Source organism: Somniosus microcephalus, chromosome 9 (genome assembly GCF_052327205.1).
Source record: "Somniosus microcephalus isolate GS21.2 chromosome 9, FLI_Smic_1.0, whole genome shotgun sequence".
In the NCBI taxonomy this organism is placed as follows: Eukaryota; Metazoa; Chordata; class Chondrichthyes; order Squaliformes; family Somniosidae; genus Somniosus; species Somniosus microcephalus.
In genome coordinates, this window is record NC_140995.1 from 180,748,378 (window position 1) to 180,770,394 (window position 22,017).

The following is a 22,017-nucleotide window of genomic DNA, read 5'->3' on the forward strand; positions in this document are numbered from 1 at the left end:
AAGCCATGTTCTATTACTCCTCTCATTCCCAATCTCTGCTGGCTCCCTGTCCCTCTGAGTATACACTTTAAGGTCTTCATTTTAAAATCGCTCCTTATTTGATTAATCTTTCCCAACCATTGCCCTTACAGACAACCTCCATTCTTCCAATTCTTGTTTTCTACTCCTTCCTTAGCCCTGTCGTTCCACAGTTGGAGGCCAATCATTCAGTCACTCCACCCCTGACTGTTGGAACTTTTTCACTCCGTGACTTGTCGTGCTACCTCTCTCCTTCCTTTGAAAGCGTCTTTAAAATTGTGACCTTGATCTTGTGTTTGGTTTTTCCACTTACGTAGCCTTTCCCACTTTGTGATCGATGATGTCCTCGCCCCCTTGCAATGGGTTCTGAGACTGTCTTCTTTTTAATGTGCTGTGTGAATGCAAGTTGTTTTTAATACTCTTACAAACATTTTTCAGGCAGACCCTAGATTTTCGGGTATCGGTGACCTCTCTGCTGGCGAATGGCTGTTTAAAATCGGGATCGACTGTTCAGAGTCAAGCAAAGCAACTGTCTGAACAGGTACTGTTACTTCAGAATACCAAGCTATGCGTATTGTTGTGTTGGTGTGGGGGGGGGGGGGGGGTGGCAGGGGAGGTGGTTATTACTAGCTTGAAGAAAATATTGAATTATCTTGTAAACTAAACTAAGGGAGAGATATTCCTGAGTCTGCACCCAAGTGCACTGGATTGCCTGGGCACAATAAATATCAGGAAATCACACGGGATGGAATTTTGATTTAAATGGAAGAAAATTCTGGTGGGTTCCTTTTACAGGTGTGGGTTCTGATTCACATGGTTTTCCAATACTCGTTGCAGCCAGGTGATCCAGCGTGCTTGGGTGGAGACCCAGGAAATTCTCCCCTTGAATCTTACCAGAGTATATCTTTGCTGCAGGTAAAGGAAGAGAGAATGTAGTCTCAGTACTTGCATGTATATTTGAAATATGAGCTCCTCACCACAAAATGGGCAATCGGCAAAAGCGTCAGAGAGATGGCACAGATACTGTTCAGAAGCATCTGTGGCAGGGGCATAACCACTGACTTTGACAGAAGAGGCTTGGAAACCTCAAAAAAATGGAGTAAATGGCATTTACACCATTTTATCGTTTTTCCAGCGTATCTTCAGCCCTTCCGCCAATGTTATGGCAGACGAGCAGGAAAACCCCTGCAAAATTCACCCTCAACAATCCGATATGGATCAAAGGTGGGTAAATGGAGTTGAGATACAGATATGCCATGATCTAATTGAATGTCGGAACAGACTCGAGGGGCTAGATGGCATAATTCTGTTCATATGAGTGGGTTTGGTTGTACTGTAAGAGCAGGACACAGTTGGAGATTAATATAGAAGGCTGAACAGATATGCCGTCTTCACAAGCTCATCCAAATGCACCTTTTTGTTCTTGCTGGGAAAAGCAGAGAAAGGATCATAATTTAAATTCAACACATTTTTAAGATTTCTGCTATTTCTATTACAATCGGGTGTTTACTATCAACAAGGTTAACTATATCTTTTTAGAAAATTCCAATATAGTTCCACCCTTAAGTGGACAGGGAAGCGTACATGTTTTAAAGCTTGCAGTTTCCCTTCTCATTGCCAAACTGCAGTACTCGCTGTATTTATTTAAAAAAAAAAAAAAAAAAAATTCTTCAGGATGTGGATGTTGCTGGCAAGGCCGGCATTCCTAGTTGCCTTTGAGAAGGTGGTGGTGGACCTTCTTGAACCGCTGCAGTCCATGTGGTGAAGGTACTCCCACAATGCTGTTGGGTAGGGAGTTCCAGGATTTTGTAGTGAAAGTACTCTGGTCACACGCTGAAGGGACGTATCCGTTCCCATTGCATAGAGTAGAGGAATTGGTCATTGGAACCTAAATAATGCAGAAGCCAATCAAATGTACCCAGTTTGCATCTTAGACACAAAGTGAAAGAGCATGATTTACATAGTGTCTGCTCTGTAGAATTTTCAGCAAACAATCTGGGATCATTGGCTACTATGACTGGAATCGGATCGCTTCCTGGTAAAAGTGAGACCGAGAAGAGATTTCTCATAACCTTGTTTTCTTTGGATGTTGTCCAGAAGCACATGAATTCTTGTCAGGTCATAAAAGTTTATCCAGTACATTCCAATAAAGGTGACGACCGGAAGGATGTTCCAACCAGCTACGTACGGAAATCTAATCCCCCCCACTGCATGTCTAAGAGTGTGACCGGTTGGACTTGCAAGAGGAAATAGATATAGAATTGTACATATGATGTTGTGGCGTGTGTAAAATCTTGGTATTGTTTCCTCCAGCTGTTGCACTGAAACCAGGACGGTGCTGTGTCAGTACAGGGCCAGCCACCTTGGTAGAGACAGTGCAGCAAAACAGTGATTTAATTTACTATGGGTGTGACCTTTGGTGTGAAAGTTGTAGTATAACAAGAGTATGGTAGCATGAGACTCCAGATAACTAAGGGAGCGATTTTGCCAGCCCTGGGGAGGCGGGACTGCCGGGAAAATGGCAGAAACTGGGAGCGGGTACCCATCCTGCCTCCGTGCCATCTTCCCAGGAGGCGGGTACCCAACCCGCGCCGGGTCCTGTTTCCTCGAGGCAGGAAGGGGATTACAGCCACTTAACTGCCAGCTAACAGGCAGTTAAGAGGATTATCCCCATTTTTCCAACAGAAGTGCGGGCTTCCCGACATCGGGAAACCCCACCAGGGTCAGCGAGGTGAGCAGTGGGTTTGCGGGGGTGAGACAGGTCGAAATGTGCACTGTGGAGGTGAGTGATGGGTGCAAGTGTGGAGAGGTAAGTATGTGAGGTGAGTAAAAAGTTTCCTTACCTTTGTTTCTTCCTGCAGGCTTCAATCATTGGGGATCTGGAGGCTCCACGGCAGAGGTGACAGAATGGCTGCTGCATTCTCTGATGCAACAACCATCTGCTTTCTGCTCAGGAAATAGGTTTGGTGAGTCTTGAGTACAAGAACTCACCAAACAACAGAGAATGTCAGTGTTTGACAGCTTCTCAAAGCTGTGAAACGATGACGGTTAATCTGTCAAATGTTTGGCAGATGAAATGTCATACGCTGACATTCTCTGTCACAGGCTCTCCCTTAATTGGCCGGTTAAACCCGCAGGGCGGGCTTAACCAGGTCAATCAAGGGAAAATGGCGTGAGTTGACTACACGTCGATGGAGGCGAAAATGAAACCGGACAAGCAGCCGTCCCGCCTCCAACGCGCCCCCATTGGCAAAATCACCCCCGTCCTTGAACTTCTTTCAAAAATGAAGTAAAAAATATTCTTTTATTGTATTTTTAAAAAATAAACTAAGTTTCAAGTTTTGGCTAGCTCTGATGTATTTTTTTTAATTCTTGTTTTAGTTGACTTGTGATGATGTGGTTACTGAGATTGCTGTTGGGCAAGGAACCATTAATTTCAAAGTGAACCGATTCCTACTTGCTGAGGTGAGTGTGTAGAATTACTCTGCTGTGTGCTTCCACTTTCAGTTGAGCGCCAGGTTTCTTTCAGACTTCTTTTTGGAAACATAGTCAATGTAGTCGTCTTCTCTCTCAGGCAGTCCCTTGGAACCGAGGAAGACTTGCTTCCACATTAAAAATAAGCTCTCAGGTGACTGATGAGTCCAATGCAGGACCTACAGTCTCTGTCACAGGTGGGACAGACGGTGGTTGAAGGGGCGGGTGGGTGGGGTGCTTGGGTTGACGTGCGCTCCTTGCGCTGCTTGCGCTTGCCTTCCGCTTGCTCCCGGCGAAGAGACTCGAGGTGTTCGGCGCCTTCCCGGTTGCTTCTCCTCCACATTGTGCGGTCTTGGGCCAGGGATTCCCAGGTGTCGGTGGGGATGTTGCACTTTTTCAAGGAGGCTTTGAGGGTGCCCTTGAAGCGTTTCCTCTGCCCACCTGGGGCCCTGTTGCCATGTCGGAGCTCCGAGTAGAGCGCTTGTTTTGGGAGTCTTGTATCGGGCATGCAGACAATGTGACCCGTCCATCGGAGCTGATTGAGCGTGGTCAAAGCTTCGATGCTGGGGATGTTGGCCTGAGTGAGAACACTGACGTTGGTGCGCCTATCCTGCCAATGGATTTGCAGGATCTTGCGGAGGCAGCGATGGTGGTACCTCTCCAGTGCTTTGAGGTGCCTGCTATACATGGTCCATGTCTCTGAGGCATACAGGAGGGCGGGTATCACTACTGCTCGGTGTGATCGGCAGAGAGTCAATGTAGTAATGGGCACCCCTCACACTTGAATACTCGACATTCTGGTTGCGACTGAAGCACTCTGTTTCTTGAGGAACAACCATCTTGCTCATGTTTTTTAGATTGTATATCTTTTTACTTTGCAGGTTGTGATGCAAGAGATTTCTAAGAAGGGTTCAAAATATGGAATAGAGAGTGAACTCTTCAGTGGTTACCCCTGTGGGCGAGTTATAGTGGAATTTAGGTAAGTTTCTAGCACAGAAGTAAAAGACCATAAATTACAGATGAAGTCTGCTTATTTTTTTAAATTTCAAACCGGTTAATTTTTGATCCTTTTAATTGCTTTCATTCAAATTATATTTGAAATTGGCATTATGAATTATTTCTTTGGGTAAGAATAATAAAAAGTTATTTTTCTTAAGAAATTCAGGTGAAGGGCCAACGTCAATAATGTAGGACACCAACGACACTAAAATGAGATAAAGTAAGGTCTACTGGTCAGGTGATAGCAAGCTCGGGTTTTAAAAGCCAGTAGAATGTGCGAGGGAGGAAAGACTTTCCAACCATTAGTATAAAATTCTATAAAGAATGAGTTAGATTAGAAAATGGTGCTATAAGTCTTAATTTCGACAAGGTGAAGTTGGAGGGAGAATTGAGAACATATAGGCCAACCTGTTTGGAGCCTAGGACTGCTCTCTCATGGTAGATGTCGAACTTCTTGAGTTGTTGCAGCTGCGCCCATTAAGGCAAGTGGAGAGAATTCCATCACATTCATAATTTGTGCCTTTATAGCTGGTGGAAAGGCTTTGAGGAGTGAGGAAATGAGCCACCCATCGCAGCATATCCAGCCTCTAATCTGCTCCAGTAGCCACGGCATTTATGTAGCTTGTCCAGTTGAGTTTCTGGTCAATGGTGATGCGCAGGTTGTTGATGGTGGGGGACCCGGTGATAATGTTATTGAATTTCATGGGGAGGTGGATAGGCTCTGTCTTATTGGCGATGATCATTGCCTGGCTCTTGTGTGGCGCAAATGTTACTTGCCATTTATCGGTCCAAGCCTGGATGTTGTCCAGGTCTTGCTGCATGCGGGCATGGACTGCTTCATTATCTAAGAAATTGCCAATGGAATTTTTTGCAATAGTCAGGCCCACACCTGGCCTGATGATGGAGGGAAGCTCATTGATGAAGCAGCTGAAGATGGTTGGGCCTAGGATGCCATGCTGAGGAAGTCCTGCAACCATCTTTCTCTATGCCAGGTGTGACTCCAGCTCCAAGTGGCCTGGATCAGAGTAATATAAAGGGAGGGTCACATTGAGCTCGGGTGTGTCTTGTATTGGTAGGGATGGATCTTCAAATTTTAAGGAAAAGTTGAGCAACAATAACTTTTTTTTCCTTCTTCACAGTTCACCAAATATTGCAAAAAAATTTCATGCAGGACACTTGCGTTCAACAATTATAGGTAAACATTTCCTGTTCTCTGCTGCGTGTAATGATGTAATCATCCCAGATTTATTTTGTCAGTTGAATAATTATAAGGTGAAAACCTAATGCAGTATCTAAGACCAATCTAACTTTGAATTACGTTGATGGCCAAAAGCTAGTTTTAAAAAAATAAAAAAAATAAAAATTGCTGGAATACAAGTTAAATCCTGTATTCCAAAATTTGTCACAAAAGGTAAATTTAAACCCCACAGTGGATCATCTGATCACTTCCAGAAAGTATTTAACTTGCAATATATTCAAATAAAATAAGCTGATTAGGCCTCTAAAGCTGCTCGATTAGAACATACTAATATATATATATATATATATTTTTTTTTTTTACAAAGACCCCACAGTGTAAACATAGCCTAGCAGAAAGGCAGAAGGAAAGGTTTGACAGGCTAGGGTTCTGAATGCCAATTTTCAATACCCTGTCAGCACGGTGTACAGTAGCTCTGCGCTTTAGCCTGAGGCTCTACCCCTTTCCTTGTCATAGCAGTTACACTGCAGTCACATGCCTAGCTCAAATTTGGCTCTGGAAGTTCCAGTGCCACAGTTTTATTTTAGACATTCTTGGAGCAACATTGCCACTAGCTGGATGTTGAGGAATCCCCCCCGTTGGCTCAGTCAGTATAGTGTCGCAGCGTGTCTCCCAGTGAGGGGAAATCTTTGGGTATTCTAGTGCCTATACGGCAACAAACTCATTGCCTTCTGCTTTTCTGTTACTTATTAGAGTGAGACACCTCATGACAGGATAAAGAGGAACTCTACTCAAGCAGTAGTTACCACCAGTCTCAGGCAGATGGCAGTTCAAGATTTCTGTAGGTTTGGATGCCCATCACATTAGAGCATGTTCTATGTATGATTATTCAAAGTATTCTTAGAGCGGCCCCTCCCAAAAATAAAATTTTGTTTTATTGATGGTGCAAAAATATGGTCACTAGAAAGAAAGAAATTAAGGGGGAGAAATTGAGTCGCGCCACTTTTAGGGTGCTAACTTCGCCAGGGAGCTACTTTTAGTGACCCGCAAAAATTAGCGCCCCCGCAGCCGAAATTGAGTGGCAGCGCCCCAAGAGGGAAGCGGGGCGCTGCTGGAAGCACCCCGCCTCCCTCTTGGGGCGCTGCGAGGGAATATCGCGGTGCTGCGGCACGTCTCACTGCGGTATTGCAGGCCTTCCTCCCCTTCTTAAATCGGAGGGGCCTTGCGCAGCGCGACCCGGAGCCCAGCTGAGCCGCCGAGGATCGGAGTGCCGGCAAAAGAGTCCAGCACTCAAGAGAAGTGCCGGGCTCATGGAGCACAGCCGGCGCTCCGTGGGGGGCGGGTAAGGAGGAGGCCAGGGACGGGAGCAGAATCAGGTGCTGGCAGGCAGAAGCAACAAAAATGGCCGCCCGGCACCTCGCCTTTAAATAGCGCCGCCCTGGCCGCAGGTAGGCCCCCCCTGACCCCGTCGGACATAGTGTCCAGTGGTAAGTCAAGGGGCGCTACCGAAGATTGCGGCCGGGGCGTTGCGCACGGCGATGAAGTCATCGGGACGCTAACGGTTAGTGCCGCGCTAACCTCTCGCGGGAGGCAGCGGCGGCGCCGCGCCAGGGCGCTAGTTCCTTTGCGCCCACGGGAGGCGCAAAGCAACCAAATTTTTCCCCCTAAATTTATATAGTGCCTTTCATGTCCTCGGGACAATGAAGTACTTTTGAAGTATAGTCACTGTTGCAATGAAGGTAAATGCAGCAACTTCAAACAGCAGTGAAATAAGTCATAGAACCATAGAATAGTACAGCACAGAAGGAGGCCATTCGGCCCATCGAGTCTGTGCCGGCTCTTTTGAAGAGCAATCCAGTCAGTCCCACTCCCCCGTTCTTTCCCCATGTCCTCGCAATTTTTTTTCCTTCAAGTATTTATCCAGTTCCCTTTTGAAGACTACTATTGAATCTGCCTCCACCACCCTATCAGGCAGTGCATTCCAAATCCTAACCACTCGTTGTGTAAAGATTTTGCTCATGTCGCCTTTAGTTTTTTTGCTAATCACCTTAAATCTGTGCCCTCTCATTATTGACCCTTCAGCAATTGGAAACAGTTTCCCTTTATTTATTCTATCTATATCCTTCATGATTTTAAATACCTCTATCAAATCTCCTTTTCTGCTCTAAGGAGAACAATTCCAGCTTCTCCAGTCTATCCACATAACTGTAATCCCTCATCCCTGCAACCATTCCAATAAATCTCTTCTGTACCCTCTCCAAAATACTTCCTAAAGTGTGGTGCCCAGAATTGGAATTGCCCAAAATGGCCAGATTATTTGTTTCATAGGTGTTGGTTGAGTGATAAATGTTGGCTAGGACACTGGGTGATCCTCCCCCGGTCGTCATCGATTAGTGCCATGGGATCTTATGCTGAGAGGGCAGATGACAACTTGGTTTTAATGTCTCATCTGAAAGACAGCACCTCGGACAGTGCAGCACTCCCTTTGTTCTGCACTGGAGTGTAAGCCTAGGTTATGTACTCGCGTCCTGAGAGTAGTGCTTGAACCCGTGACCTTCTGACTCCTAGATGAGAGTGCTACCACTGAGCCAAGGCTAAAACCTGTTGTCAGTATGAATAACTTTTGAAAAGTATACTTTCTACTGCATGGGTGGGGGAGCAGAAAGTTTCAAAAGTTTATAAACACCAAAATAGGTCTATAAATAGCAGAATAAAGGTGATATTTCAGTATTAATTTAGAGATAAATTATATTTCTATTATGCTATTTTGTTAGGTAACTTCATAGCTAACCTAAAGCAAGCTTTGGGGAATGATGTGATCAGGATCAATTACCTTGGAGACTGGGGTATGCAGTTCGGTAAGTTTATCATGTTAACTATTATTTGCACTAGTTGAGGTGATGTTTGTGCATGTATTTGAACTACTGCTGCAACATTAGTAGAGATTCTGGTTCATTACAATATCCTCCGTTTTTCTTCAGTTTCCTCCTTGTTTTCGTGGTAATTGGCTTGTATGTGGTCCTCCTCCTCTAGAAGGTGGTGTGGAAGAGCAGGCCTAATGGCAGCGGTGCTCCTTGCCTTGGGTGGGTACCAGGTAGGGTTTCAAAATTCCAGGAATTTTTAAAAGAGGAAACTTTCCATGGGAATATTGAGTTTTTTTGCACACTGATGGTTTTTGTCTCTGACCCTTATATTATCTTTGTCATCAAAATAGACATACTGTTCCATACAAATAAAAACAGGCTTTCAAAACTTTATTTAGGTTATAATTTTGAACTTTATTGAACCCCCACAAAAAGACCCATCTAAAATAAAATAGAGAGCGTCAGCTTATTTAGCCTGTAATTTGTCCTTATTTTGTCCCTTTGAGTCTTCTACTCATGAGTCTTCTACTCCTCATTGCTCCTCCTGATTCTCTGACTCTGGCTCTGACGTGTCCATTTCCTCCTCTGTGTCACTGTCTAGCTGTGTGATGGACACTTCTGTATCTGGCTTAATAAGTTGTAGGTTCGCCCGGATAGCCACCAGTTTCTCCACTCCCTTGTTAGTCAGCCTGTTGCACACCTTTGTATGCGTATTCCCAAAAAGTGACCAGTTTCGTTCAGAGGCCGCTGATGAAGGTGGGATTTGGAGTATCATCGATGCAATGGGTGACGGCCTCAGATGCACAAAGTCCCTTCCACCAGGTATGTGCACTGATATGCTTGCATGATTCTCATATCCCGTCCCCATTCCAAAGACCTTGCTTGATCGAGAACTTTCAGACTTCCCAGAACTTTGTCCACATCCAGATTGAGGTGGCGTGAGAGGGTAGAAATCACACTAAGCGCTGTTGATCTGTTCTCCAGAAAGCATTGGTCTCCCAACATGCTTTGGGTCCAGCATGTATGCTGCAGCATGAATCGGCTTGACACAAAATTCTTGATGCGTCTATGAATTGAACAATTTCCTCCTCTGCTTTGAGCAGCAGGGATGTGGGTAGGGCAATGCTGATTTGTTCTTTTAAATCAGCAAAAAGCCTGAGAACATCTGATAAGACAGCGTCATCTCCTTCAATCTGGGCAATTGCAAATGCTACTGGTGAGAGTAGTTTAAGGCTGCTAACCACTCTCTCCAAAACACATCATCCAGCAGTATTTTCTTGATGGTGGTTTCCATATCCCCAGACTGGGATATTGCCATTTCTTGCAGCGACTCCTTACCCTCCAGAAGGCTGTTGTACATTATGACAACCACCCCATCTAGTGTTGCTGGGCAGCTTCAGTGTGGTGTTCTTGTTCTTTGTCGTTTGCTTGGAGTTGTAGGTTGCTGCAACTACCTGTTTTCCCCTGACATACTTAACAACTTGCTTGGCTCTCTTGTACAGTGTTTCCATGGTTCTCAAACCCATGATGCCCTTGAGGAGCAGGTTGAGCCCATGAGCTGTGCACCCAATAGACGTAATATGAGGGTAGGCCTCCTCCACTTGAGCCTAAGCAGCCTTCATATTCGCAGCATTGTCAGTAACTACTGCAAAGACCTTTTGTGATCCAAGATCGTTGATGGCCGCTTTCAGCTCATCAGCAATGTATGTGTCTGTTGTCCTTTGTGTCTGTGCTCTTGAAGAACACTGGGAGAGGAGTGGAGACGATGTAGTTTATGATGCCCTCCCCTCGTACATTTGACCACCCATCTGAGATAACTGCAACACAGTCTGCCATCTCTATCGTTTCTTTGAGCTTTCCTTGGACTCTGTTATACTCGGCCTCCAGCAAATAAGTAGACAAAGCATGTCTGGTGGGAGGACAGTATGCAGGGCGAGTAACATTGAAAAATCTCTTCCAGTACACATTGGCGGTGAGCCTGTCACAAATACAGCTCGAGCAAGGCACTCATTTGCATTCTTCTGGCTATGGTTATCCATTGTATCAAAGAACCTTCCAAGTGGGCCAGGAGTTGCTGATGATAAGGAGCCTGATGCTGAATGTGAACCATCATCTTCTTGAATGGAAGCAGAGGAACTCTGGGCTGACTGCTGTGAGCTTTGAGTGAAGTTGTTGCATTTGGATAAATGCTGCTGCATCTTTGTGGCATTCTTTACATATGGCTTTGTACAGTGTTTGCACATGTACACAGTCTTTCCATCTTTAATGCCTGGGGTAAAATGCTTCCACTCATCCGACGGTAAACGTGGCATTGTTCTACGCAGAGAAATAAAGGGCATTCATCTCTGTGCCGAACTGTGGTCGATCAGCACGATTGCAACAGGGTGAGTAAATTTTTCCTGATGCTCCATGTGATGGAAGCATGACCCGTGCACGCACGACGCTACATCGCCAATAGAAGGAGCTAATCAATCATCCACTCATCCAACCAATCAGGACACATTTGTTCAGTCACACACAAAACTTGTAATTATTAAAACAAGCCAAGTAAGAAGATAAACATATTGACTAAGAAATTTGTTAATTAAGATTCCATCTCTGTTAGTAATTTTGAGAGGAGAACTGGGGGGGGGGGAAAAAAAAATGAAAGAAATACAAAAAAAAAATATTATGCTAGCATGTGCTTTTTTGGGTAAAATTCCCAAGCTAAACTTCCCATGGAAAATCTCCGGAAATTTACCGGAAACTTTCCACCCGTTCGCAACCCTAGTACCAGGAGCAACTTTTTTTTTATTCGTTCGTGGGCGTCGCTGGCAAGGCCAGCATTTATTGCCCATCCCTAGTTGCCCTTGAGATGGTGGTGGTGAGCCACTGCCTTGAACTGCTGCAGTCCGTGTGGTGAAGGTACTCCCACTGTACTGTTAGGGAGGGAGATCATGGATTTTGGCCCAGCGACGATGAAGGAACGGGGTGATATTTCCAAGTCAGGATGGTGTGTGACTTGGAGGGGAACTTGCAGGTGATGGTGTTCCCATGCGCCTCCTGCCCTTGTCCTCCTAGGTGGTAGAGGTCGTGGGTTTGGGAGGTGCTGCCAAAGAAACCTTGGCAATTTGCTGCAGTGCATCTAGATGTTGCATACTGCAGCCACGGTGCACCGGTGGTGGAGGGAGTGTGTTTAAGGTGGTGGGTGGGGTTCCTGTCAAGCGGGCTGTTTTGTCCTGGATGGTGTTGAGCTTCTTGTGCTGTTGGAGCTGCACACATCCAGGCAAGTGGAGAGTATTCCATCACACTCCTTACTTGTGCCTTGTAAATGGTGGCAAGGCTTTGCGGAGTCAAGAGATGAGACACTCGCTGCAGAATACCCAGCCTCTGACCTGCTCTTGTTGTCACAACATTTATGTGGCTGGTCCAGTTAAGTTTCTGGTCAATGGTGACCCCCAGGAAGTTGATGATGGTGGATTCGGCGATTGTAATGCCGTTGAATGTTAAGGGGTGGTGGTTAGACGCTCGCTTGTTGGAGATAGTCATTGCCTGGCATTTCTGTGGCGTGAATGTTACCTGCCACTTATCAGCCTAAGCCTGAATGTCATCCAGGTCTTGCTGCATGCGGGCATAGACTGCTTCATTATCTGAGGAATTGCGAATGATGCTGAACACTGTGCAATCATCAGCGAACATCCCCACTTCTGACCTTATGTTGTAGGGAAGGTCATTGATGAAGCAGCTGAAGATGGTTGGGCCTAGGGCATTACCCTGAGGAACTCCTGCAGCGATGTCCTGGGGCTGTGATGATTGACCTCCAACCACCACAACCATCATAACTAATCTAGGGTGTCATGGAGAACATTCACGTTCTCCTTGTGATGTAGGTATCTCAGCGAATAGATATCAGAAAATTCAGACCTACTTGAGTCCAGTTGGGTGTGTGACCTTTGGCATGACTAATTGCTGATGTTTCTGTGAAGTTGGTATCCTTACTGCTACATTGCTGTGCATCATGATTGTGGCAATTTAGAATGGTTTTACTTTTCTGGGTGTTTTGTTCTTTGTCAATGATTTTAGGGTTGCTAGGAGCAGGATTTCAGCTGTTTGGCTCCAAAGTGAAACTGAAAGAAAATCCATTGCAACATCTTTTTGAAGTAAGTAAAAAATATAAAAATGTGAACATAGGTTTAATAGAGGGCAATTTTATTTTCAGTGAACTTTAGAGGTTGTCTTCAATGCTGAAAGTCTTTATAGTTAACATTGTAACGAATGCTATAAAGTTAAATTTGGAAAATGCAGAAAGTCTTTAGATTCATAGATGAACCAGAATTTTGCAGTATTGTCACAGTTCTTATTTTTGACGCAGAAATGTTCCTGTATTACTCAAAGGGTTAGATGCACAAAGGCCAATTACCTGCTCAACTCATCCAAACAAAGCATTCAAAACTGAAGGCAGAGTTGCAATCAAGAGGCACATCAAAATGTTGGTACTGCACATCTTTAATTAAGAACATATCAGGAAAGGGTGTACATAAGGGAATGTTGAATAATCAACAACAGATATCTTGTGGAAACAAAACTAAAATCTTCACCATACACATGAATAAAATAACTTCAGTTTTCCTACTTTAGCTTGTTTCAAACTCGAGTTACATCTTGTGTGAATATATATTTTATCCTATGGGACAGAAAACAGGATATTAAGAATTGTGTTCTTCATTTTAGCTTAAATAACCATATAAGAACATAGGAAATAGGAGCAAGAGTAGGCCATTCAGCCCTTCGAGTCTGCTCCACCATTCAGTAAGATCATGGCTGATCTTCTACCTCAACTCCATCTTCCCGATCTATCCCCATATCCCTTGATTCCCTTAATATCTCAAAACCTATCGATCTCTGCCATATATAGAGTAGATGTAGCATGGTGAATCATTGGAGGGAATTTTAATCCCCAAAGGTGAGTTGGGGGTGGGTGGGAGGTAAAAAATGTAAATTTCTCAAACCCGAACCCAACCCATCCACCGTTTTAGCGGAGGCGGGTCGGGGGGACGGGCGATCAATCTGCTCTCAAGTCGGGTAGGTCAGTAAAATCATTCCAAGGAGGCTGCGTGGTTCCATTTTACCTAAATGGGAATCCCGGCATGTAAAAGGAGGTGAGAAGGGCCGGATCCACGAGGCAAGTGCGTTTACAGCACGGTGGGCCAGGAGGAGCAGGAGTGTTTTACCTGGCCCCACAAGCTAACCTCTTTACACACTACACGATGTCTGACTCCTCCTGCGATTTCCGGTTGGTCACCGCGATCTCCAGCTGGTCACCCCTGCTGCCGCAATCTCCGACTGCTCCCCCCGTGCGATCGCTGATTGCTCCCACTGCCTCCCCCCGTGATCTCCGACTGCTCCCACCGCAACCCCCACCCTTCCCTGTTAATCAAGCTAGCTGTCGGGTGGGAACGTTTTTGAAAAAAACTTAAAGCATGTCCTACCATCGATTTTGGTAGAGCCTGGGGGAATCCCGTACTTCCAGGTTTTCTGTCTGTAAAACCGCCACTGCTCTCTTCCCAGCTCCATGTAAATATTGGAGCCATTATCTTTCAAGTTGGTTTAATAAGTTGTTATGCTTTGAATACTTTTTGACAAGAACCAGTAGAAACTTGAACCCAGATCGGTTTATAATTTTAACACTTAATTCTCCCCCCACCTCTAACAAACCTTCAGTTTTAGTATTACTTCATATGTGCCAAAGTAAATGGTATGGTTTATAGAGTATTTGGCTATCTGCTTTGTCCCTTCCCCTGCCCTTGAGAGTGACTACTCTGGCAATGAACTAGGGAAACAGTCACTGGAGGTAAACCCTAGTTTAGATGTCTATGGATTGAAGTTGAGATTAAAAGTGTTCAATCCAGTCTTCCAAGAAAATTATTACTGTAGGTCAGAGGTTTAAAATGGCTTTGGAAGAACATTTAGTCAGGGCTTGATACTAAAGCTTCACTTGTATGAAGGAAGTCTTTGGAAAGCCTATCTTTACAGTCATGTGCTTCATCAGAATAGTTCTGATACGTCTTCAGCTGGTTCTCTAATTGAAACTAAGATTTTCGCCACTGAAGTTAAAGTTCTGGTAACAACAACTTGCATTTATATAGTGCCTTTAACATAGAAAAACATCCCAAGATGCTTCACAGAAGCAAAATCAGATAAAAATCGGCACTGAGCCAAAGGAGGAGATATTGGGAGGGGTGACTAAAAGCTTGGCCAAAGAGATGGGTTATAAGGAGTGTCTTAAAGGAGGAGAAGGGTGGTGGAGAGGCAGAGAGCTTTAGGGAGTGAATTCCAGAGCTTAGGGCCTAGATAGCTGAAGGCATGGCCACCAATGGTGGGGCAAAGGGATTGGGGCAGAGCCTAGCTTGGAGGAATGGATAGGATACGGGCAGCAGAGTTTTAGGTGAGCTGCTGTTTATGGATGGTGAAGGATGGAAGGCTGACCAAGAAAACATTGGCATAGTTGAGTCTGGAGGTGACAACGACATGGACAAAGATTTCAGCCGCAGAGGCGGAGATGTGTGATATTACTGTGTTGGAAGTAGGCATGCTTTGTGATAGAGGATATGGGGTCGGAAGCTCAGGATGTCAGATAAGATACTGAAGTTGTAAACAGTCTGGTTTAACCAGAGACAGTAGCCGGAGAGGGGTTTGGAATTGTTGGCAAGGGTGTTAAGTCTGTGGGTTGTATTATAAATAATCACAGACTCCACGGTTAACAAAATAAAACACGTCTTTACTATTCAGAGGCTCGGGCGATTCTGATCTAGTTAACGTATCACAACCCTTATATACTGGTGTGGTCACTATCGGTATTACAGTATACATGAGCCAATAAATAGTGCCACCCTAAAGTAGTGCTCTTAAAGGCGAACGGTCACATTCTATAGTTCCCTTAAAGGTAAACGGTTACATACACAACACTCCTCCCTTCCTAGCTTATTACTTACAGAATCCCGTTAAACATACAATCTTCAATTTTATATAAACAGTTTGCAGATATACTCTCGATGGAGTCAACGTCATATAACAATTTACAGATATACTCTCGATGGAGTCAACGTCATATAACTTCATGTTTAACATAACATAATAACACATATAACTTCATGTCAAAACAGATCACAGATTCAGTCTCTGTGGAAAACAGTTCATATTGCTGGAGTGACTCATTCAATAGTCCTTCCATGGATTTAACAGTTTGAACTTCCGAACTGAATTGGCTCCGTTCGGAGGGACCACGTGTGTGATCTGGTAGAGGTAATAATGGTTCAGATGGGTCATCTTCTGTTTCGACTTTTCCTTTTCTGCTTCTTGGAGACTCTCTGGGTTCCACTGTCAGCTGCCAGCTGCATGCGCAGTTCCTCCTCCTCTTCCTCCTTTTTCCGTAGTAGAGCCACCTTCTCCCGATGTTCCGTAGACTTTCGGTGCTCCTCCATGATTTCTGTATGGTGGGAGTCGAAGTTACAAGTTGGGCAGGACAGGACATAGTAATATTCGGAGTCGTCCGACAGGTCAGCGAGAGGGTCTTCTATGTCCTCCCTACCCAGCTGGACGTCAGCCAGCTTTTGTTCCAAATCCAGACATCTTTCCTGAAGAGACTTCTTCACGTGTTCCGCTTCCTCTAACTTTTTCTGGGCTTTCAGCAAGTTGTTTACTAATGACCTCATTTGTGATTTTAATACTTCAACTTCCTTTGGAGATTGATTGATCGGACTATTCAATCCCTCTACCGGAGCAGTTGTTTCAGCGTTCTGTTGTTCAACCTTGACATGAGTCAGTGTACTTTTGGTATCTAAGGGTTGCTCTGCTGCCATCTTCTCAGTCTGTGTTGCAACCTCGGCTATTTCAATAACTTTTGAGAGCTCCAAACCCTTCTCCTCTGACGACTTAAGCTCATGTTCATGGCCCATTCTTACGGTCTCTGTGTTTCTTACAGTTCCCTTTTCTTCCACTGAAAAGATTTCCAGTCGCATCTGTTCTTCAAGTCGTTGGACCTCGGCCATTGCCGCTTCATATTTATTTTGTGTTTCCTTTAATAATTTAACGAGTTCTTGGACATCCTGTATTCCCTGTTCTGGTATGTCTTCCACCACTAATTTTTTTTCTATGGATTGAATCCCTAACGATGAGTCAGCCTTGGCCTGAAGCTCATCAAACATTTCCTGCAGACTTTGTAATTCTTGCTTATGGTCAACCTTTAGTCGTTCATGTTCAACCTTTAGTTGCTCATATGCTTTCACTAACACGAGCTTTTCGGAAGTTGCCAAGTTAACCCCTTCCAGGATTGTAGTCCGAGCCTGTTCATACTGTTCTTTCAACTCGTTACACTCTGCTTGCAACAAGTCGTAGAGGTGAACTGGAATACCATCCTGACTTCCTGAAGATTCCTCTTCCTTTGGATCGTTCTGTGTATATTCTAGTTCCTGAACAGCCTCAGGGAGATGTGATTGGTACTTGGCCACGATGGCTCTATGGTCGCTCTCTGCTTGAGCGAGCTGTCTCTGTTGTCTTTCCAGGGGCTCCCATTCGGTGTCCCAGAACTTTTTCATCTTTTCCATCTCTTGTACGAGACGGGCACTCAACTGTTCTAATTGTCGTTGTACTTTGACATAACGTTGAGTTCTAGCCCGGTGTTCCTCCATAATGCATATGTCTGTAGCTTGAACAGACTCAGAATTCTCTGTCTTTATGCACGCCATCAATTTCCCAACCTTAGTCCGTGAGTTCATGTTAACCTTGTTTTTCATACATAAGCTGGACTTATCGTCTTCCGGCTCGGAGTCTGAGCTGCTTGTCTGCACCGAGTCCTCACTCGTCATTGCTTGTCGGTAGTGCCATTCCATGTCTATTTTCTTGATCCACTCCCGTCCCAGAAGTGGTGGTCCTCCCTCAGGTAGTACGTACAGATACATTCGTGGGTGTTCTTTACCCCTATCTCTCACCTTGACTCGTATTTTTCCCAGGGGGTATACATGATGCCCCGTGTATGTCTGTAATACGAATTTGGTATTTCTTAAGGGTATGTGAGAGAATAGCCGGTGATAGTCCTTTTGGTTGATGACTGATACAGCTGATCCCGTGTCCAGCTCCATTTGTACTTGGACTCCAGCTATTTTTAGTGTGACCCAGATCGTCTGTAGATCAGTTACTTTACCCACATTGTGGATTCTCAGACTATCCAACTCCTGGCTGTTTGGGTCTGAGTCTGAATTTTGTTCGCCTGAACTCTTTTCAGCCACCTGATGCACCTTGTACTTTTCTTGTGGTGGTTTCCTTTGTTTGTTGGTCTTCTTTCCGGACCTGCATACCTTCGCGATGTGACCCAGTTTGCCACATTTCCTGCACTCTTGATTCTTAAACCAGCACTGATTCTGGTCGTGCGTTGTCTTTCCACAACGGTAGCATTTGGAAATGCTTGCAGTCATTTGGTCCACCCCGAGTGCCGCCGCCTTTAGCTGCATTTCCGCCGTTCCTTTCGCTGCGGCTTCGTGCGATGAAGCTATGAGGACAGCCCTGTCCAGTGTGAGGTCGTTTTCCTCCAGAAGTCGCTTCTGCGTTCCTTCTTTGGCCAAGCCGCATACGAATTTGTCCCGCAGCGCCTCTGTCAAATTCCCTCCAAACTGGCAGTATTTCGCTAGCTTACGCAGTTCGACTAAGTATTCCGCATTGCTTTCATCTTGCCTCTGGGTTCTGGCGTAAAATTTAAATCGTTCAGCCAGCATCAACGGTGTGGGGTTCAAGTGATCCTTCAGCACTGCTACGATCTCTACGAAGGTCTGGTCCACTGGTTTAACTGGTGCTATTAGATGTTTCAAAAGCCCGTATGTTTTTGCTCCCATCGAATTTAACAAAGTTATTGCTTTGTCGTCATCCTCAATGTCGTTGGCTACGCAATATATTTCTATGCGTTCCACATACGTGGCCCAGTCTTCTATTTCAGCATTAAAATCATTAATATTTCCTCGCTTAGGCATCTTCTTCTCTTTTCGAGAACAGTACAAGTATTTCTTTACTTATTATTAATTTTCTTCTCTTCTTGAGAACACCACAAGTATTGCTTCACTTATTTCTTGTTTCTGAAAATTCTTATTAATTTTCTAAGATGGCGGTTTCCCGCTTCTGCCTTCTTCCCCAGCGGTTTTCCCGCGAAAAATGGCGGCTTTCCCGCGCTTCTCGCTCTCCCCGCCCACTTCAATGGCTGTTTTCCCGCGCTTCTCGTCGCTCTCCGCCCACTTCAATGGCGGTTTTCACCCGTTCCCCGACGCTGACTTTCAGCCCGACTGCGGCCCTTATCTCCTGTGCGATCGCTGGTGCGCCGCCCGCCCGAAGCGGTTCTCGGCCTCTGGCTCACCCGCTCGCGTGTTTCACCGCAGCTCTTATCAGGGATTGCGATCGCCCTTATCTCCCGATCGGTGGCCCTGTCTTTGCAGCCAACGCTGCTCGGCTTACCCACGAGGTTATGGAGGCTTCAGGGTCCTAATGCCTGTCGCTTCCAGTCGCTGGAAGCTGTCAGGATTTCTGCTGCCCTTCAGTTTTCAGTGGGGTGTTGAGGATTGAAATCTCTCTTCAACGTCCTGTCTTTGGACGAAGCCGCCGTGGAATAACTGCCGCAGGGTTCGAACCGACTCGTCGCCAATGTTAAGTCTGTGGGTTGTATTATAAATAATCACAGACTCCACGGTTAACAAAATAAAACACGTCTTTACTATTCAGAGGCTCGGGCGATTCTGATCTAGTTAACGTATCACAACCCTTATATACTGGTGTGGTCACTATCGGTATTACAGTATACATGAGCCAATAAATAGTGCCACCCTAAAGTAGTGCTCTTAAAGGCGAACGGTCACATTCTGTAGTTCCCTTAAAGGTAAACGGTTACATACACAACAAAGGGTACAGAGTGTCATGGGGCGGAGACGATAATTACTTGGTAAGTAAATCCAATTTTTCCATTTCTGTCATCCCAGCCCACAATTTTTTTTCTCCCCCTTTGTTTTAATGGATGGAAAATTACTGTCTAGGGAGCGCAGAAATGGAAAGCCTCAGCCTTCGTGTCAAGCAAACCAATTTTGAGGAACTTTAAAGTGGCTTAGTGCCGTGGAGTAGAAAACAAACTATTTCTCCAGTGGAGAAAAATTGTGAAAGACAAATACAAAACTCTAATAGATGGTCAGTAGCAATAGGTTAAACACTGAACAACAACAACAACAAAAAAACACTCAACCGGTTCATCGGCACTAAACAGTTTGTATTTGAATTGCAGGTTTATGTTGAAGTGAACAAAATGGCAGAGAGCAGTGAAGACATTCAGAAAGCAGCACAAGTATTCTTCAAGAAACTGGAGGGAGGGGACAAACAGACCTTGGCATTATGGGAACAGTTTAGGACCATAAGCATCGAAGAATATGGAAAAATTTATCAGGTGTGAAATAACGGGTCACGATTGTTCCGGCTACGCTGATACATATAGCAGTTGTTCTACAGTATCCAGGTATCTTTCCCCCTCTTTCCCCCACCCCCCTCCCACCTCAAAGCATGATGGGCAGAGATTTGACTGTATAGTCAGTTTGCTAATATATCTGCTTGTAGGAATGTCTGGTTCCTATCCAAAAGACTGAGGTCCACTCAGGCGATCAAATAAACGAGGTTTAATGAAAACTAACAGAGTTTAACGAATAACTACAGGAGAACATCGAATATAGGTCTAGTCAGTTCAGAGGCTCCACGAGGACTGCTTGGGCGGTCCCGTGGCTGACATCATGATGTCATCACGTTTTTCCCGCCGGTGGGGGATCACGTGATGAACGGCGTGACGTCATCGCGTTTACCCGCGCTATTAAAGTGATCGCGCTCTGTACATGTAAACAGTGAAAACAAAGATACAGACTCAGGCTGTAGCTAACATTATTAAAGGGAATTATATACAATTGATCGGAGTCCCTTAGTGGCTCTGCCACATGCTAAAGAAACTTCACTGCATTGCAAGCAGGCTCCAAATATATAGCCTTGATCTATAAATTGTCTTGTCAGTGTCCTGATCTGGGGATTCTACATAACAGTATTTCCTGATATTAGTAGTTGTTCCATGGCATAACACATGGGATTACACCGGATGTATTCTTCAGGTGACGTGGGCTTAGAGTGTGGGAGATAATTGGGCCAGGGTATGCAAATATAATTCAGTGCCCATTTTAAAGTCATACATTCTGTCATTATATAATACAGGAAACTTTCTGGTACCCGGCACTGACTGGACCGAGCTGGTGCCGGTCGATCAACACTGCTGGAGAAACCAGCGCTAATGTTAAAACATACGGAGCTTCCGAGCTCCGTATCTAGCAGCAAACCCTGTTGCTTAGCAACAGCTTCAAAACAGTCGGCGCAGCTTGCAAGTGTCTCTGTAGCTAAGCAACAGCTTCAGCTAGACGCTTGCAGAGCCAGGAATGGAGGAAAAAAAGCAACGAAAAGTAGAAAAAAAGTTATCTGAACCGACTCCTGAATTTTGCCGGTGGATAGAGCATTCCGGAGATTTAACCTCCATTTAAACGAAAGTTTCCTGTACTTTGATATTGTTTATAGTTAAATCGCAAAACTGACAGCAGTTTTGGAAGCGGAGAAATAGAGTTGGTTGGAACGGAAGAGTTTCTCTACAGTACAGGCTGAGGAGCTGGGAGGGTGTAACTGCAGCATAACAAGTTATAATCCATTATAACTAAACACAGGAATTTATAATAGAAAAAGCTGATACAAAAGTATGACAAAGTGACAACAGAAAGTACTTGCAGATGTAATATTTTTAATTTTACTCATTTGATCAATGTAGGTTTCTTAATTTAGAACTCAGTTTTATTAACTGCACTGCAATATCCTTTTGTCCAGTTAATTCTGTAGAAAATCAGATTTTACAGAATTTAAACTGCGTTCTAAATTGATGTGGTCACTGCTACCCTATATCCAGATGAGCCTTTTTGGTAAGTAAAAATGGTACACCAGAGAGACAGCGTCTGCTTGAACCAGGCAGGGTTTCTGTCCATGAAATAGCTGATAAAGAAAATTTCCTTGATGGCTCGGACAGCAGGTTTAACATGTAATGTATGTACAGTAACTTGATGAACAGAAATGTAATTTCCAATCGTGTTCATGTGTAAAGACTCAGTCTGACGAAATATGTGAAGGAAGCAATGGTTACTGGCCATCATCCCACTGTCAACCAAGGTGTGAAGACTTGCTTGACCAATATTACATCATAAACCACAGACTGAGTTCCTAATATCAGCCATGCTGTTGCAATGTTTGCTCAAAGAGGTGATGAGCAGCAGAGGGATAGTTAACCTGGGCGGCATTTGGTGTAGATTACTTGTCCTCTCCGCCTACATAAGCAGATCCACAGAAGAGAAAGGGTTGGGGGGGAGGGGTTAAATTAGAACTCTCGTCTTTGCT

The 22,017-nt window shown here is 44.7% G+C and overlaps 1 protein-coding gene across 2 annotated transcripts in view; it reads left to right on the plus strand.

The window, feature by feature from the left end:
* The window catches only part of rars2 (arginyl-tRNA synthetase 2, mitochondrial), a 98,489-nt gene that overhangs the window by 19,920 nt on the left and 56,552 nt on the right, over window positions 1-22,017 (plus strand). Inside the window, exons 3-9 of one of the 2 annotated variants that reach the window (XM_085997650.1) lie at window positions 457-559; window positions 3,400-3,483; window positions 4,374-4,471; window positions 5,631-5,686; window positions 8,464-8,547; window positions 12,616-12,692; window positions 19,841-19,999. In XM_085997650.1, the coding sequence (XP_085853776.1) occupies window positions 457-559; window positions 3,400-3,483; window positions 4,374-4,471; window positions 5,631-5,686; window positions 8,464-8,547; window positions 12,616-12,692; window positions 19,841-19,999 (661 nt within the window). The remainder of the gene's footprint in view (window positions 1-456; window positions 560-3,399; window positions 3,484-4,373; window positions 4,472-5,630; window positions 5,687-8,463; window positions 8,548-12,615; window positions 12,693-19,840; window positions 20,000-22,017) is intronic. The other variant, XM_085997651.1, reaches the window with a different exon arrangement.